We start from the raw sequence: 17,093 nt of genomic DNA on the forward strand, positions 1-17,093 counted from the left end.
AAACAAGCATGTTCATGAATAAATTTAAAGAGTATTCTTGAGTTATCAAATGAGCAAGATTTAACGATGTAATATAATAAATTAGCAATGGTAAGTAAATTAAAACTACAATATATATTATGATATTTAATTACTTTAAAATATATTAATTAAAATAATTATATCATTATGTTATAATAAATTTAAATATTTATATTATATATATTTATAAATTTTATAATTAAATATCAATCAAGTTTTTTTCCAGCTTATTAATGAGTTCTGAATTGAACACGAATCGAGCTTAATATCGAGCATGTTCACGAGCTTCAAATGATGTTGTTTGTGAACATAATTGAACCAAACACGTTAGTGTTAAAGCTTGTTTATTTAAGGATCGAGTATTAAAAATGTTGTTCAAGTTTGTTTGTTTAGTTAGTTAAATGATCATAAACGAGCTTTAATCGAACCAAGCAATGAGTAGCTCATCGAACGTTTGGTTTGCTTGCAACCCTAAATCTAACAAGACCAAAGTTACTTAATTCCAACATCGTTATGACATATAAACATTTGAAGAATAATCCATGATCAAGGGAATTAATATCTTTCGTCCGATTGAACACTTTAAATTTGTCCCTAGATATTTTTCATATTTACTAAGCATGCCACTAAAAAAAAAATCATAAATAAACCCTTTTTCTTCAATAGAGGGGGATGAGAAAAGAGAAGAGAAAACTAGATAGCTCTCTTGCATTCTCTAGCTAGCATTGCACCATCGGATCTATTCCCAACCACTGACGGTCGTTGAATTTCTATCATTCCACCAACTATTACTGGATCTCCTCCATCTAGCACTATCGCCACTTGATCTCTTCTTGACCATCAATCGTCGCAAGATTTTTGTCTGTTCATTAGCTGCCACTGGATCTCTTCCTAATCATTGCTCGTCATCAGACTTCGTCTATTCGTTGGACATCATCATATTTCTTCTCAACCACCGACCATCGTCAGATTTTTGCTTGTCCGTTGATTATTATTAGATCTCATCCTGGGAGTCACCGCCGCCAGATCTTTTTTCGACCAACGAACGTTGCCAAAATTTTAACATGTTCACTGACTATCGTTATATCACCTACTAGGCGATGCTACCGCCATATCTCTTCCTAACTGCTAACCATCATTAAGACTTCGTTCAATCACTCGACTAGCTCCATCGGCTTGCTCTTGCTAAATTTTTTCCTGACCACTGCCATCTGATTTCTAACATCCTTCATTTGTTCACTATCATTAAAAATTCCCAAGTATCCATACGAAGTTTGACCAATATTTCAATATATTGTAATTTTATTGTCTTCAAGTTAAGGGATAATCTAACCTTTGTAATCTGCTCATATATAATGAAATCTTTTCACCTAAGCAAGGCCTTATGGTTTTTCCCTCTTTGAATTTTTCATGTAAAAATCTAAAGTGTTCTCTTGTTATCTTAATTATCTGTTTCCGTGCTGAATTTTGATGCATCGCTAAGACGAAAAGCTTTTTGTACTTTATTGCTACAAAGATTTATGCCCGCATTAGCTTAAAATTAAGCCCGAGCCGGAGCGAGAACTCGTATAATATAGTAACTCAAATTTAAAAAAAAAATATTTATTTTATTATCCATGTATAAGGCTTTTTCATAAATGAGAAAAAAAAACTAATTTACAAGATAATAAAGATTAAAGGGCGATGGGGGTGTTTAAGAAAATGGGTTTATAATATATATATTCTTAAAATAGTTGAGGGGCGGATCACACCGGACTGAAATTGTTTAAGAAAATGGGTTTATAAATTTAACTGTTGCGTAGCAGCGCAAAATTTCATTTTAGCCATCCACTTACGATTTCCACTGGCAGTCCTATCGTTCTCTTTTGCATCTAGGGTTTCCTAGATCGTCGGTCGCTAGCTCTTTAATCCTGCTTCCGCATCTTTCATCTGTGGTTCTCCTCGCTTTACAGCGGAAGCGGCGGCCTTCTCCTGATGGCAGAAGACCTTCAATATTCGTCCCGGTTGGATAGCAAGCGAAAGTTCGACGATCATAGTGGTGCTACCTCTCCCTCCCCTGCTACCCCTGCTTCCGGTCGGCGGTCCACCGGATTCTCGGATCCTATCATTTCGTCTACTTCTGGGGCTGCAGCCCTGTCGTCCTACAATAACGTTCCGCCCCCTCCCGATGGCATCGAACTTGCCAAAAAGCGAGCTCAGGAGATTGCTGCAAGGTTATTCAGTGTCGCCGAGGCTAAGAGGCCCAGGACTGAAAGCGATGGCGGTGCGGACGATTCGAGCTACAAGGGTTTTAGCTCCGGTATATGTCTTTCTGTTTTGATCTCCTTATCTGCTGTGTTTTAGTTTGATTAGAGTCTTGCAAGGAACGTAGAATATGTTCAGGAGAGTGAGAATCCTTCATCTGTGTAATTGTTCATGTTCTTCTTACATTTGTCTAGGGCTTAATAACTTTAACGTATTATCCTTTTTAATTTTTTATGTTGCATTGTGCCTGCTGAAATGGCTTACGATCTGGCCCTCTTCATCTAATATTTCATGGTTGGTGCCAGCAATTTCATATAAGGCATTTCTATGAGGACTCTTGAGTACGGTGAATGTTTATGCATCTCTAGGGTTTGGTTAATATTTATTGTAGTGCGACAGTATTAGTTCGGATCACAGTTCTGAGCCACACAATCCCATAATTTGCTGTTTTTTCTGTGTATGAGACGCTTCCTCGTTACCTATTCTTTGTTTGATCTGCTCGAGCCTGGTAGATTGCACTGTTTTGTTTAGTTTGTGATATGATTTACATAAGCATGGTTTCATAAATTTTTTATGCAAATAAAATTTCTCGTGGCTTATTCCTAAATTATGAAACTTTATGTTCTGTTTCCATGCGCTTAAGATCAATCACTAAAGCCAATGGGTCAGTCTATAGCATTGCAACTTGGAGGGACCAATTCTACTTTTTCTTCTCATGGCTATTCAGGTTCAAACAAAAAAGTTGAGATTCCTAATGGCAGGGTATTGATCTTTTGAACCATGTCTTCTATATGCTATCCCGTATGTTCAAGGTGGATCATTTTTATGATCTATCACTCTTGAATCTTTCTTGTTAGGTTGGAGTTATCATTGGTCGAAGTGGAGAAACAATCAAATATCTTCAGGTGCAATCTGGAGCCAGGATTCAAATAACTAGAGATTTAGATGCTGATCCTAATGCACTGACCAGATCTGTAGACCTTATTGGTACTCCCGAGCAGATTAGCAAGGCTGAACAATTGATAAATGAAGTGCTTTCTGAGGTAGCTGATGGAATACATCAAGAAGGAAAGACCATTCTGATATACTATTTTTTTCATTTACTAATTTTGTATTACTTGTGAAGGCTGATGTTGGTGGCTCTGGAATTATTTCTGCCCGAAAATTTGCTGCTGTTCCTACTAATTCTGATCATTTTTCAATGAAAGTTCCCAACAATAAGGTTAGTGACCTCGGTGAACTATATCAGGGTGAATTTTGTAGTTCTGTCCTCCTAGACTTATTTTGATTTGATATTTATGATATTCAGGTAGGCTTAATAATTGGCAAAGGCGGTGAGAATATCAAAAACATGCAGGCTACTTGCGGGGCACGTATTCAGGTCTGCACCTCTGTTTATATGACCATATAAGTTTTTTCACAATCAGTTAGTGTTTTTTCAAAGTCACCACTCATTACTGTCAATACCAAACTTGGATTTTCTTTTCCACATGCCGGCTACTTTTGTTCCTTCAATAGCTTTTTTGTTGGCACTGGTAGTTTTGGATTTCGTTTTAATAAATTTTTGTCCAGCATTCTAATATTTTCTTAATTTCTTTTTGGATTTGTTATATTTGATGTGATATTAAAATTTTGGTTTCTGTCATTGAAAATTTTAATTAAATTTAGTGAGAGGAGATGTTTTGGGTTGCTTGATGCATCTATAGATATGTGGTACTAGGCCTAAAAGAGGTTATCTATCATGTTTTTGTGTTTTGAGCTATCACAGGTGAACTAAATTAGTTAGATATACATAAGACTGTTAATCATTATGGTTTTGTATGCTTATGGTTTTTTAAAAATAACTGAAAATGTGCTGATGTACTGAGCCAGCTTATTTTTATGCTAAGGCCACAACTTATAGATTTTTTTTACCGTGAGTCTGACTAAGAAAAGCTTGCTATGTGCCTCTCATCTGATATCATAAATGAGTTAACTTTATTGTTTAAGAAACTTTTTTCAATTTTCCCAATAAACTTAAAAAAGGTTTAAGAAATTTTTTTCTTACACTAAAGATTCATGAAAGTATAATATAATTTCTAATTGTTATTGAAAGTGATTTGTTTATTCGTAATTCAAGCTGAATTATTGTTAAAAACAATAAAATGCCCATTAGTGAGAGTTAAAAAATATTATAAACTTGATATAAATTCTAAAGTGAGCCTTGATACAAAGTTTACTTTTAAGGTTTGCGCAAGTCTACAATCGGTCTTACAAAAAATGTTACATGGTAGAACTTAAAACTTTGTACCTATAGTCATTATCTTCAAAGCGCACAAAATGTCTTTAAGGTTATTTACCTTTGATGTTGTAGTGTGTTTTTAAGAAAATAAATTGAAAGAACCTACATAGAGATGACAATTTTACTCATTATTATTTTCTCTATCTTCATCACTTGAACCCCCAACATCCTCATCATTATGGTCTAAAATGCGTTGGCTAACTGTAAAAATAAAAATATCAAAGCTTAGCAAAAAGAAGAAAACCATAAGAATATAAGAATTCAGACTTGCCTAAGGAAAAACTATTAGCACAAAGCCAATCATCATTAACAAACAAGTGCATGAATTTTGTTAGGTTTATAAATTTTCTACCGATACTAAAAGCTGATTCTGAACAATCTGTACCTACTTGAATAGACGAAATATCTCGTAGAAAGGCAATCTACTTGAAGCCTTGCATTAAAATCTAAGCAGTCAATATCAACATTTGATGAATATATTAGCTCTAAATAAAAATTAACATATGAAAATTTAAAATTTAACTATTGATCGTCTTTTCTAATATACATTGAACTTCCTTTCTTTTGATTGACTTTTGCACTTCCTTTCTTTTGATTGGCTTTTGCAAACAACTTGATTCGAACTGACCGATCCTTTTTATGCTGTTTTAAAAGCGGACTTTTTAGAAGATTGAATAATGCATAAATAATATTTTCTAATTCGCATCCTCATCTCTATAAAGAGTTGACTCGCAAAATTAACTGTATTCTAGCTTAAACGTCATGTCCAGGAGATCAGCATATGGCAAAAACAAATTATAATCCAGTACTTATCAAACTTCATTTGGATTTTAAAAATTTTACCAGCCATATTAGCAGGTGCGCTTGCACTTTTCATGCCCTTCTGAAATAAAGATAGATTGGTGAATGCTTGGTGTTTGAAATAAGACACTTCATAAAAAATCTATATAAAGAGGGAGTTGGCTGCTGGTTGATGGGCAAGAGGTTGAGGAGAGTGCAGTGAATTATAATTTTCTATTACTTCCATATGGATAAATACAAGTTCTGTAATCTGTACTGCAGAACTAAATCCATATAAATAGCTAACTTCTAGAATCAAGAGAATTATTTCCTATAACAAAGGAAACTATCTTCCTAGAATAAATGAACCTATTTCCTAAACAAAATGAATGAAAATTTGAATTTCCTAAAAGATTAGAATAGAGAAGCCATCACATTGAAATCAAAACCAACTAGGATGGGCAGGTCTAAAATCAATGGATGCTATTAGGCCTGTACTCGGCCTTGTTTGGTGAGCTTGCTCCTATTTCATTCCCTTTGTTCCAATCAAGGATCAATAATAAGTTTGTATCTTTTTGTAGAGGTATCAAAATGCTTACAAATGACATTAAAGTTGTTACCTTGGTGTTGTGGATGATACTTTTAAATGATGAGGCCTATTTTGGAATAATTGAAAATTTAGAATAATAAAAAAAAGTTTAGAAGATAAATTACTTATGATTAGTAAAAGAAAAGCAAGTATTTGATATATAGCTTTTGTGGGTATGACCTCGTTGGCTACAACTTTTCACAGTGAGGCAATGGAGCTGCTTGCTATTTTTGTTTCTTATCTCTTTGGCATAGTTTGGGAGTCTAATGGGGAAGTCGGAACAATTATTTTTCTCAAATTTATAGTCTTATTTAATTAATGTCATGATTATTCGACAAGTTTTACGCTGGTTGTTGACTATCTAACGCAATCCTTTACTTTTCTCATTCAGGACTTGGGACCCGACAGCGACAACGTGTCAGTCTTGTTTAATAATTTGATAATATGTGTTGATGGAACTAATGTATAATCTCTATAAAGATAAAAATGGCAGGTCCAATGTGGTCAATTTAAAATGAACCGTTGTAATTAATTAGACTTGTTAAAAAAATGAGGGATTTATATGCAAGGTTTCCTAGTTATGAATACTGGAATGTAGGAAAACAGTAGAGAATGCTAGAGTATATGGGAATGAGAAAGCATGAGGTGTGCTTGGAGAGAAGTAATCGGTTGGCTATTATGGAAAAAGTAATCACTAGGCCATTGCTGTCGTTGTACCTTGTAGTTAGGCTCACAAACTGGTCTGCCAATAAACCTATTTCAACTTGTAAGTTAATTGTTGCTGCTAAGTTCTCCGTGTGGAAGTTATGCAAGTGCAGCTTGGCCAATTGTTTGGAGCATATGACTTTTATTTAAATCTTTGTTTATCACGTGAAAGGCTTGAGTTTCTGTTCTTCTTATTGAATCACTTTGTATGGGTTGAGAAATTCATTGTTTAGTTAAGAATAAAACATAATGATAGGCCTGTTGTTGCCTACTCAAAGTTAACATTTGTTTACAGAAAGATTGATATGTTTTTAAAAAGTTATTTCTGCCTTGTCAGCCTTTTTTTTTTTCTCTTATTATATCTTGGTGCTCAAAATAACTTGATGTGCAACTTTTTGGTCTTCTCAATATCTTTTAAATGCTTGAGGAAGCAATTTGTGACTCATAAAACTTCATCGAATCCTTTTGGTTTTTTTTACATCTACTTTCTGCTCACTTGTGCCTCTATAAACTTGTGCTTATAATTTCATTGTCAGATTTTATTTATGCTTGGATGTTGTCTTAATGCAGGTGATACCACTGCATCTACCTCCAGGAGATCCCTCAACTGAGAGAACTGTACATATAGATGGCACGAAGGAACAGATTGAATTGGCAAAGCAGTTGGTCAATGATGTTGTAAATAGCGAGGTATGGTCAGGGCCCTAAATGGTTGAAAAAAATACTCGACTTTCTTGTTCATTTATTTGATGTGATGAACTTATATTCTTTGAATAAAGTTCAGCTCAGCAGTAGCATCAAAGCAATATAAAAAATTTAATAGAACAGCTAATCTAAAGGGTTAAAATTGTACTTCTACTTGTAATGCATTTTATTAGTAAAAATCCTAGTGGCTGGTTCATAATAACGGAATTTGAATTACTTTTTACCTATCATCAATGAATTTGATCAGTTCCATTTAAAAAATTTATGTCATTAAATCTTAAAAAACAAGTGTGAATGATCTACTTAGAATCTTAGATGATCTGTGAATTAGCAAAAAAGGTTAAAGTTCTGAATGGTTATATGTCAAATGTGATATTAACAGTCCCAGATTGTTTCCTTTGCTTGTATTCAATTAAGAGTGGACATCAAAAAGCTTTGTAGGAACTAGACTGGACATTATTGCTCAACTCCAGTTTACATTGCTTTGTTTAATTTCCTACCACTTGATTTGATTTTTGTCCACATCATCTTGCGTACAACGTACATTAATGCTCTTTTTGGCATTGTTCCATTCAGGTGTGCTGGGCTGTATTGTGCTGTGTTGTTGACAAAAGTGGATGGATTTTTTTGGTAAAATTATGTATAGTGGTGTTCAACGGTGATGTAAACGTTTTGGCTATATAGCTAAAAATTGTTGTGGCACTTATATGAGTTTATTGTATCATGAAAATGATTTTTTATGAATTTCATACAAGTATAATATAATATTATAACCTTAAATAATATATAACTCATTAAAATAATGAATAATAATTAATATGATAAAAAATCTAAAATTCATTAAAGCACTTTTTGAATAAGCACCTATAATATCTTTTTAAAATAGCTGATTCACAACTTTCAAACAGATGAACCTTTTCTCATAGCTATTGAACCAAATACCTTAAAATTGCTGCTGCAGTTCCGGCAAGCAAACATAAATTTATAGGAAATGGAGCCGGAATATCATGTATGCTCAATTTTATTTTGTGGTTTGAACATTCCATAATTTTTACTATGGAGTCTTATTCTCTATTTTTCTAATTTTCTTGCTAGGGAATTATGATTAAAGGAGAGATTAGTTTGAAACATAATAAAGAACAATATACTGAATTAGCGGGGTTGGCTCAAATTTGACTTGTTGGCTCATCAAGCTCAATTCATGAGTTATTTATGAAGCCAATTCTGACTCAATTATACCCCTAGACAACTGCAAGATTATATTAGAGGAAATATTGGAGTTACATCCATTGCAGATAATGTGACTACAAGTAGACTTTAGGTGTTTTGGAAAAATTTTATGAAGAGTAGAAAATGCATTTGTTAGTCGGTAAAGTTAGTTTTTGAGGATTTGAAAGAATAGAGGTAGCCCTTAGTTTACATGGATAAAAATTGTTCAAAATGATTTGTTAAGAAAGTCTTTAACACTTCATAATAAATTCATCAAGAATGAATGAAAAATGTGGGTTCGTATTGCCAGCCTCAAATAATTAAGATAAAGCTAATAAAGATGAAATAATGTTCAAGATTAAGTTTGATACTTTAATGCTCAAACTGGCAAGTGATGGTCAGGAAAATTGAATGCTCTTTCCATGCTTATGATCCTCTTTGATTCATCATGTTATATATTCCATTGTCATGCCATCTTTATTTGCAGCTTTCCAACCCGTCTTTATAATTGTGTAATTGAAAATTTTAGCTGTTCTACTTAGTGATGACTCATAATTGTCATATTGTTATCTATTTCTTCACTTGTGTATTCACCTTTTCTTCTGTTAATCCCTTTTACCTCTGCATATTGCCTTATCTATCCTTGAATGTAAAAAGAAAATGTGAATGTTCTATTCTTGTATGCATTCTCGCTTGGAATCTCTCTGCATTGATGTGTATTTATTCATGCAAATGCAGAAACTTTTCTGAAAGTACTAACCTTTATATTCTACACATCGTGTTTTCTTCATGTGAGCTATGAACTTTGTTTTACTTATCTCATTCTAGTTCAGTCACGTTTTTATGGAAGAAGTACTAACCAGCTATCAATTCCGAGAAAGAGGGATTCTGACATAGTATATAATTGCTTTTAGCGTCTGTATTCATGTTGAGCCTTGTATCATTTAACTATTGTTTTCAGTTGGGCAGCAACCTAAGAAGGCACCACAATATGTGGTAAATTGTTATTGTTTTAAAACGAAGTGCATTTACGTTTTCTTATATTTTATCCTGTCAATCTCCCAAAAATACTTCTCTCTTAATATTTTCATTAAAAGCACTCTAGTCTCTTTCCCACGCTATTCTTTTGTTCATGTATAATTTCCTATGGTTTTGTAGTTGCTTTTATTTTCTTTTCTATATTCTTATTGCTCATGATAAAGAATATTTCTGAAATTTATGTGGTAGCTGCTGAGCTATCAACAAGCTTCATTATTATTATAACTCATTAATTGAGGCTCACATTTACTTTTTTTGCGCAGCCTTGACATTTTTCTTGTCCTTATTGGTTCTTCTCTTTGAACTCTATCAAATAAGTTTAGTTTCTTTTAATACTTTTTTTTTCTTGTATGTCTTTTTCATATTATTTCCTTCTATAATTAATTTTTAACTGGCATATGTAAATCTTGCATACAAATACACAGTATTTGCTCCTTCACATTTCCCTGAGCAGTAAGATTTATTTAATTGCTGTGAAGCATGAAGTGCACTGGATTATGATATTATATGAGAAGGTTACACTCTTAAGTATTTTTAATGCAGATTATATGTTGAATTTTATGTGTTTATGTAGGCATACATAAGAAGAATATACAAATATCCTACTGTAGCAAGTCACCATATATATATATATATAATTATATATATATTGTATGTGAAGAGAAGCATATGCAGATGCAACTCTAGAATACCCTGGACACAAATCTATTTTGAGATTAAAAATTCTACCGTTTGTTTATGCTTGTGTATCCATTAAAAAAAAAATCTTCACCCTTCATAAACCAAGGATATTATACACATGCTTTTAGAAATTTAAAAATATAGAATGAGCACGAAATATATTTGCTAGGAAAATTTCTATAAGATAGCATAATAAATTGTTATATCTATTTGTGATCATGTGAAACTTATTGCTTTCATATTCTAAAAATTTTTAATAAGATGTATGCCAGATACGGATGCTAATTAGCTTTTTTTGGTAAAAATTAAAATTGAACATTTAATGTTGCATATCTTTGCCATGTCCTCGAGCATTATGGAGTTTTTGAGTATCATGTAGAGTTGTGTTGTGCTCCCATGCAGCATACTTTTAGAAGTAAATTTACTACATAGTTTCATTGTTATTTGTTGTCCATTTGTTGGTTACTAAAATTGTGACACATTCCCTCACCCCCTTTCTTCAGCCATTCAGGAACTGCACATAGAGCTACACTCTTCTTTAAATCTTGTTCTTTAATTATCATCTGCCTTCCATTCCTGCAGGTTGACTTCCTAAAGACAACCCAGTTCAAAGTTCTTTTTGAAAAGCTGGTAGTTCATGAAATTGAATTTTTTCTCTTCACTATCATTATTATTAACTCCACATGATCATGCGATTATATTTCTTTTTTATTTCTTTGGAGGAAATTTTATTGATGGTATATTCAATCTCCTTAAATCTTTGTATTTTCTTATTATGCAATACTTCTCTAAGCCTATTGCCGTTGTCATTTTTTTTCTTCTGTATATATCTATTATGCTCTCTCCAGTTGAGATATTTGTGATTTGATTCTTTTGGACAAACCATATATATTTTGTTGCATGTGAAAATATACATGTTCTCTTAGAAATGTTTGTTTAGGCTGTGCGGTACTTTCTACTAGTCCAAATAAGTTAGGACATGGGAGAAGAGGGGACATCAGATGTGTGCCTTGGGAGTTATCATCTAATATGGTAAGTTGGTCTTCCATTTCCAAATAATGAACACTTAAATGCTTGGTCTTTGAATATTAAATGCAAAACAGTTTTTTATTATTTTTTTCAATGTATTGAATGTTTGTCCCATATTGCCTTCTGTACATCTTTATGAGATGATATGGTTCATAAGATGACTTCTATTATGCAGAATCGTGCTAGAAACCCACAAACAGGAGGATATCGCCCACCTAGGCCTCCAACAAGCTGGGTTCCAACAGGAGCACCACAGATGCAGCAACCTAATTATGGCTACATGCAGCCAGGAGCTTATCCTGGTCCAGTACCTCAATATAACATGTCTCAGTCTCCTTATGTTGGATATGCAACCTCGGTGCAACAGACCACCCAAGGCACTGCATATGATTACTACAACCAGCAACAGCCACAGCAGCAGCAGCTTCCCCCTCCACCAGTGGGGGGATCCTCCGTTGCCCTAGATGGCAATAATTACAATTACAACCAGATGCCCACATCCTACAATGGTCAGGCTCCATATGGTGAATCCACCTATTCCCAATCTTCTGCTGGGTATCCACAAAGTTATAATCAAGCAATTTCAAATCCACAGTCCGGCTATGCTCAGCAAAGTTATAGCTCTGCACCTTCTTATGGTAATGCCGCTCCATCAACTCAGGAGGGAGCTAATCCCAACTATGGCGTTGAAACTTCTACTCAACAAGCTCCTCCTGGCCAGCAGCCGAGTGCCGCAGCGCAGCCTGGATACGTCGCGACTCCTACATCTCAGCCAGGATATGCTAGCCAACCGTCTGCCCAGCCTCCTCTTGGGCAAAAACCACAGCCATCTCAAGCTTATGGTCAGCCTCCCTCCTCTCAGGCTGGCTATGCTCAGCCTGCTCAAGTTTATGGTCATTCTGCACAGGTATATTCTCAGGACTCTCAGCAGCTTGCATCGGGGTATGTTTCCGGGGTTCCGCAGGCGGGCTATGGGCAACAACAGTCTTACGGCGGAGCTCCGATAAGTCATACTACAACCTATTCTCAGCAGCAGACGCAGCTGTACGGTGATGCATATTCTGGCAATGCTTATTCGCAGCCTCCATATTCCACTGATGGTGCACCTGCAACTTCCGCCGAACCAGCTGCGGCTACTGGAGTCACAAAAGCTTCTCCGCAGAGTTGATCCTTGCTATTGTTATTCATCTACTGAATTACTGGTTGCCATGGAAATATGGCGATCCAAGGTTTTGGAGTTCTTTAAGTCTTAAGATATGACTTCTAATTTCTTTTCAAACTAAATGGTATATTAGTAGTACTAGGAGGCTTTAAATTTGATGCTACTATGGTAGGGTGGAAATATTATTATTTCTGTAGTTTTCATCTTTGCCTGTGTGGGTACTTCTTAGGTAATCAGTTATGCTTGAAGCATTATCTTTTACTCTGTTAATCAGCTTCAATTCTATTTTATGAGGTTTCATGTTTTTAGGGCAGGAAGATTGCGGATGAGGAGTTGGAGAGGATTGGAGGGCTTGACCCAATCAATAGATTTTGCTGCTAGCCAACAGTAATATTTGAAGGATTCTGCATTGCTTGCAAGTGATAATTGCCTGATATTGGCAGGAGAACATTTGAATCAATTTGGTACAACTGAACATCATATTTCTAATCTCCTCCAGTATTTTGATTTTTTTATTGGCTCTGATGGGTCCTTTTATTAATCGATCAACATTTTGACAGAAATAGTAGTTTTATGTAAACATGTTCGATTTTTCAGGTACAATTTGATATAAATTTTTTGTTCTTGTCTAGCATTTTAATATTTTTGTTCATTTTTGTTCATGGTATTAATGATTTCTTACTTGTCATGTGCATAGTTGTGTGTAGCAATTAGGGGTGTAATTGAGTCAAGTGGACTCGCGAGCTGGCTTGGATTCAACTCGGTAATAGGCTCAACGAGTCGAGCTTATTGAGCTCATCGTGTCGAGCTCGAACACGATTTCGAGCTTGACGGCTTATCGAGCTCGAACAGACCTCCGCTCGACTCGTCAACTCGCGTAGGTGATTGGGCGGGAGAAGGAAATCTCAATTGAGCGGGCAAGAGGATGATTTTAAGGTCGGGCGGGACAACCAAAATGACGGAGCACGTGGATCTCGACAGAGGAGTTTAGGACGTTGACAGACGAGCTCGGGATGATGAATCTCGACAGTCGAGCTCAGGACGACGACGGACCTCGGGATGACAATGGACGTGACGACGAGCTCGAGATGACGGATATCGGCGGCGAAGCTCAGGATGATGACAAAGCTTAGGATGACAATGGATGCCACAACGAGCCTACTTGGGATGGAGCTCGACCGCGGAGCTCGGGACTGAGCTCGACGAGCTGCTCGACATGAGATGAGTCGAGCTTGAGCTCGAGCTTGGTATTTGACAGTCGAGCTCGATTCAAACACCCTTGGCTCGAGCTCGACTCGATTTAGTTTAACTCATTTGCACCCCTAATAACAACGTAATATTTCACTTATGTCACTTGATGTCATTGAATTTTCTCGGTGATTTTGGCTGTGTCAATTTATTAAAAAAATATGATAAAATATGATAACGATTAAAATTGTTTCCTTTGATATTTAGCTAAGGTAATCTCTTGAAGTACTTAATTTAATTGTTATTTTTATTATTTAAATCTTACCTATGAATGCTGTAGAAATTATCTTAAGCTTAGTTTCTAACAGCTTTCTTATTATTTTTTAGTAGTATTTTAATATAAAAAATTTTTGAAGAAAAGTTTTTATTAAAAATTTATTTTAAAGAGCAATAAAAAAGCTATTCCAAATGCAATTTTAATGGTTGCAACAGTGTACAATGAAAACCAGCTATTAGATATCAGACCACAATGAGCTATGTCACTTCCTGTTAGGCGAATAAAAAGGTAAAGTCATTGATCAAGATTTTCAATTAAAGAGATTATGGCGTATCGTGTTTTGATTGAATTGCTTCATTGTATTAAGTTGAAAGTTAATGCAATTATTCTATTATTCATTTACCCTCCATTCTTGACTTTCTTTCCTGTATGCTTTTGCCTCATAAAATATAGTGTTTGCACTGTGGTTCCCATACAACTGGAACTTCATGTTCAAACCCTTTTTGTTTAGCATTGAAAGGACGACAAATTAGCTCCTTCCGAAGGGAAAATTATTGGGTCAGGTCATGGGATGTGTTCGGAGCCCAATGAAAATGCGCCACATCACCTCCTACTTGATACTGACTCGGTATTGAGCAGTACCAAACAGTACCGTACCGAGCTCAGTACTGCTCGGTACTCAGTACTTAGCTCAATACTGTGAATACTGAACATAAGCTGTGCTGGTGACCTGACCCAATAATTTTCCCCTCCGAAGGCAACCAAGAGGTGGTGCAACATTTAAAAATGACACTTTGAAGAGAAATTATTTTGTGCAGATACTAAATCGTTCGGAGACAAATTAGAATATGCCACATCACCCAGTAAATATGCGCAGTATACAGCAAAAAGTGATGTGGTGCGTTTTGATTCACCTCCGGACGGCGTACGTATCTGCGCAAAATAATTTTACCTTTGAAGAAAGCTTTCAAAGCCTTTAGGTTGCTTCAATTTCTACTAGCCTATTGTTACATTCAGTACTTCCTAGTACAAAAAAAGGAACATTGTGGTGGCCTCCCATCTAAGAATTTTCTCAATTTATAGAAGAATTTTTCTCAATCATACAAATCAAATTTTAATTTTTTTTGCATAAATTTTATGCTTAAGATCTTGAACCTGAGGATTTTCAGAAATAATAATAATAATAATAAATTGAAGAAAACATTCATTGATTCATGGTGATCTATTTCATTGAAATTGATCAAATAATTAAAGAAATTAGGGTTTTCTTTCTTTTTCCCTTTCTTTCTATTAGTGTACTGTGTTTTCCTAATGGAGAAAACTAACACTTAATGGGGTAGAAGATGCTTGATAGTTACTAATTCAGTTATTTAATGGATTCATAAAGGTTGGATAAATAATCTCTCCATTAATCAATAATTTTCAATACATAATTAACTACTAAGCCATGATTAAAGTTAGATTTTGTTTAAGGCAATCTTTTGTCATTTTTTCTGTTGTTTTTTTAAATTTTTTGTACTAAAAAATTACTTATGAAAATAATAAAAGAATTACCTCAAATAAAGTCTTATAAAGAAAAATTAAGTACTTAATGAACATATTTCTGACATCATTCAATTTAATGCTTTAATAATAATACAAATAAGTGCTTGAAATCATATCCTTTGTACATCATGAGTGCAATCCAATCCTTTTAATATATTACATTGTTTGTTATATACTAAACATGTAATGAGATATACTTATAATGGTCCAACAATAATAACTTAGGTAGAGACAAACCCTATTAATATTCACATAATTCAAGCATGCTTATATGCATGCTACTTACATGATGAAATATTATGCATCGGTGTATTTGAAACAATACTATGTTTATGCCATAAAAAATAATAAACTTATAGAAAAAGTCAATAATACTTTTAAATGATACTCATTTTTTCAATATGCTTATTAAATTTCTTTGGTAGCAACTCTTTGGTTAATAAATTTGCAACTATAAGAATGGTGCTATTGTGCTCATGTGGGCTCTGAAAATTCGCACCTGCACCCCAGCCTCTTCGCGGGCTCTTTTTTTTTCTTTTTCAGGTTTTCGAGGAGAGTTTTAATGTTTAAGTTTGAAGCAATTTTTTAGAAGGTAAATTGGGCTTTAAATAACACTACCCAAAGATTTCATTTTGCGGGGACTTTATGACCTGAGTTTTGGTTTTTTATAGGCGCAAGCCCCTATAGTTAATTACCCCTCCAGATAACGAGAGAGAACTTTCAATTAAGGCTAGTTGTCAAATAGATACAGAGTATCTAGCGTATATATTAGAAGCATGATTTAAGTATTTGAAAATTTAATATTTAAAATTGAAAATTCACCTCCCTATACTTAAAGCAAATGGTGGGGGGATAATGACGAGCCCGATCAAGATCTGATGGTTCCATCGTAGTCCTTGGTCTACTTCGTCAAAGAAGGTAGTCGACCTAACATGACAGAAGGATCCTTATCGGAGTCATGAGTTGCTTCATTCAAGGGTTCCTTGTTGACTTGGGGGTGAGTATTTATCTAAGGGGATACATTTCAAGCCACCTTAGTTGACATAGGGCTTTGTGCCTTATCGATTATATCATATTGATTCATTGCTTAATGATTTGAAGCTATTGGAGAACACACAGACTCTGACCATGAGCCTAATATAATTGTTGCGTCCTAGAATATTCACGGTGGTAGAGAAATATATGATTTAATGCCTTAGCGTTGTACGAAAATCTATCACACAAGCAGATAAGAGAGAGGGTGTAGCATTCATAAGAGACCAGAATTTTTATGTGGAAACCCCTGAAAAGGTGAAAAAATCACGGGGTTTGGACCAGTTTGAATGAATCCACTAGTATTTGCAGTCAATTACAAATAAGGCCCTTCCTTGTGTGATGCCCCAAGATCTAACTTGGAAAGAATGTCAATCTATTTCTCAAATAATTTACCAGAGTTATCTAAAACCTTCAATTAAACAGTCTATCAAACATCTATGAAATTTAAAACATCAATATACAAGTCGATTCATATCTCAAAAAGGTCATGCACAATACTCAGGAACTATACTACAATCACCAGTTCTAAAATCTATCCTGAGTACAAAAGAATCACTATCAATCAAAAGACAAAAACCTGAAGATCTGGATCAATTCCTATCTT

The 17,093-nt window shown here is 34.6% G+C and overlaps 1 protein-coding gene across 1 annotated transcript; it reads left to right on the plus strand.

The window, feature by feature from the left end:
• Window positions 1–2,171: 2,171 nt before the first annotated feature.
• LOC110112050 (far upstream element-binding protein 2) lies at window positions 2,172–13,075 on the plus strand (the record flags this gene model as incomplete). The annotated part of the gene is given in 7 exon segments (XM_020844126.2): window positions 2,172–2,320; window positions 2,909–3,027; window positions 3,123–3,308; window positions 3,392–3,487; window positions 3,575–3,646; window positions 7,191–7,310; window positions 11,458–13,075. Coding segments are annotated over 7 exon segments (1,735 nt in total), but the record flags the coding sequence as incomplete, so codon positions are not given.
• Window positions 13,076–17,093: the final 4,018 nt, after the last annotated feature.

The sequence above is a fragment of the Dendrobium catenatum genome, unplaced genomic scaffold (assembly GCF_001605985.2).
Source record: "Dendrobium catenatum unplaced genomic scaffold, ASM160598v2 fragScaff_scaffold_362, whole genome shotgun sequence".
Taxonomy (NCBI): Eukaryota; Viridiplantae; Streptophyta; class Magnoliopsida; order Asparagales; family Orchidaceae; genus Dendrobium; species Dendrobium catenatum.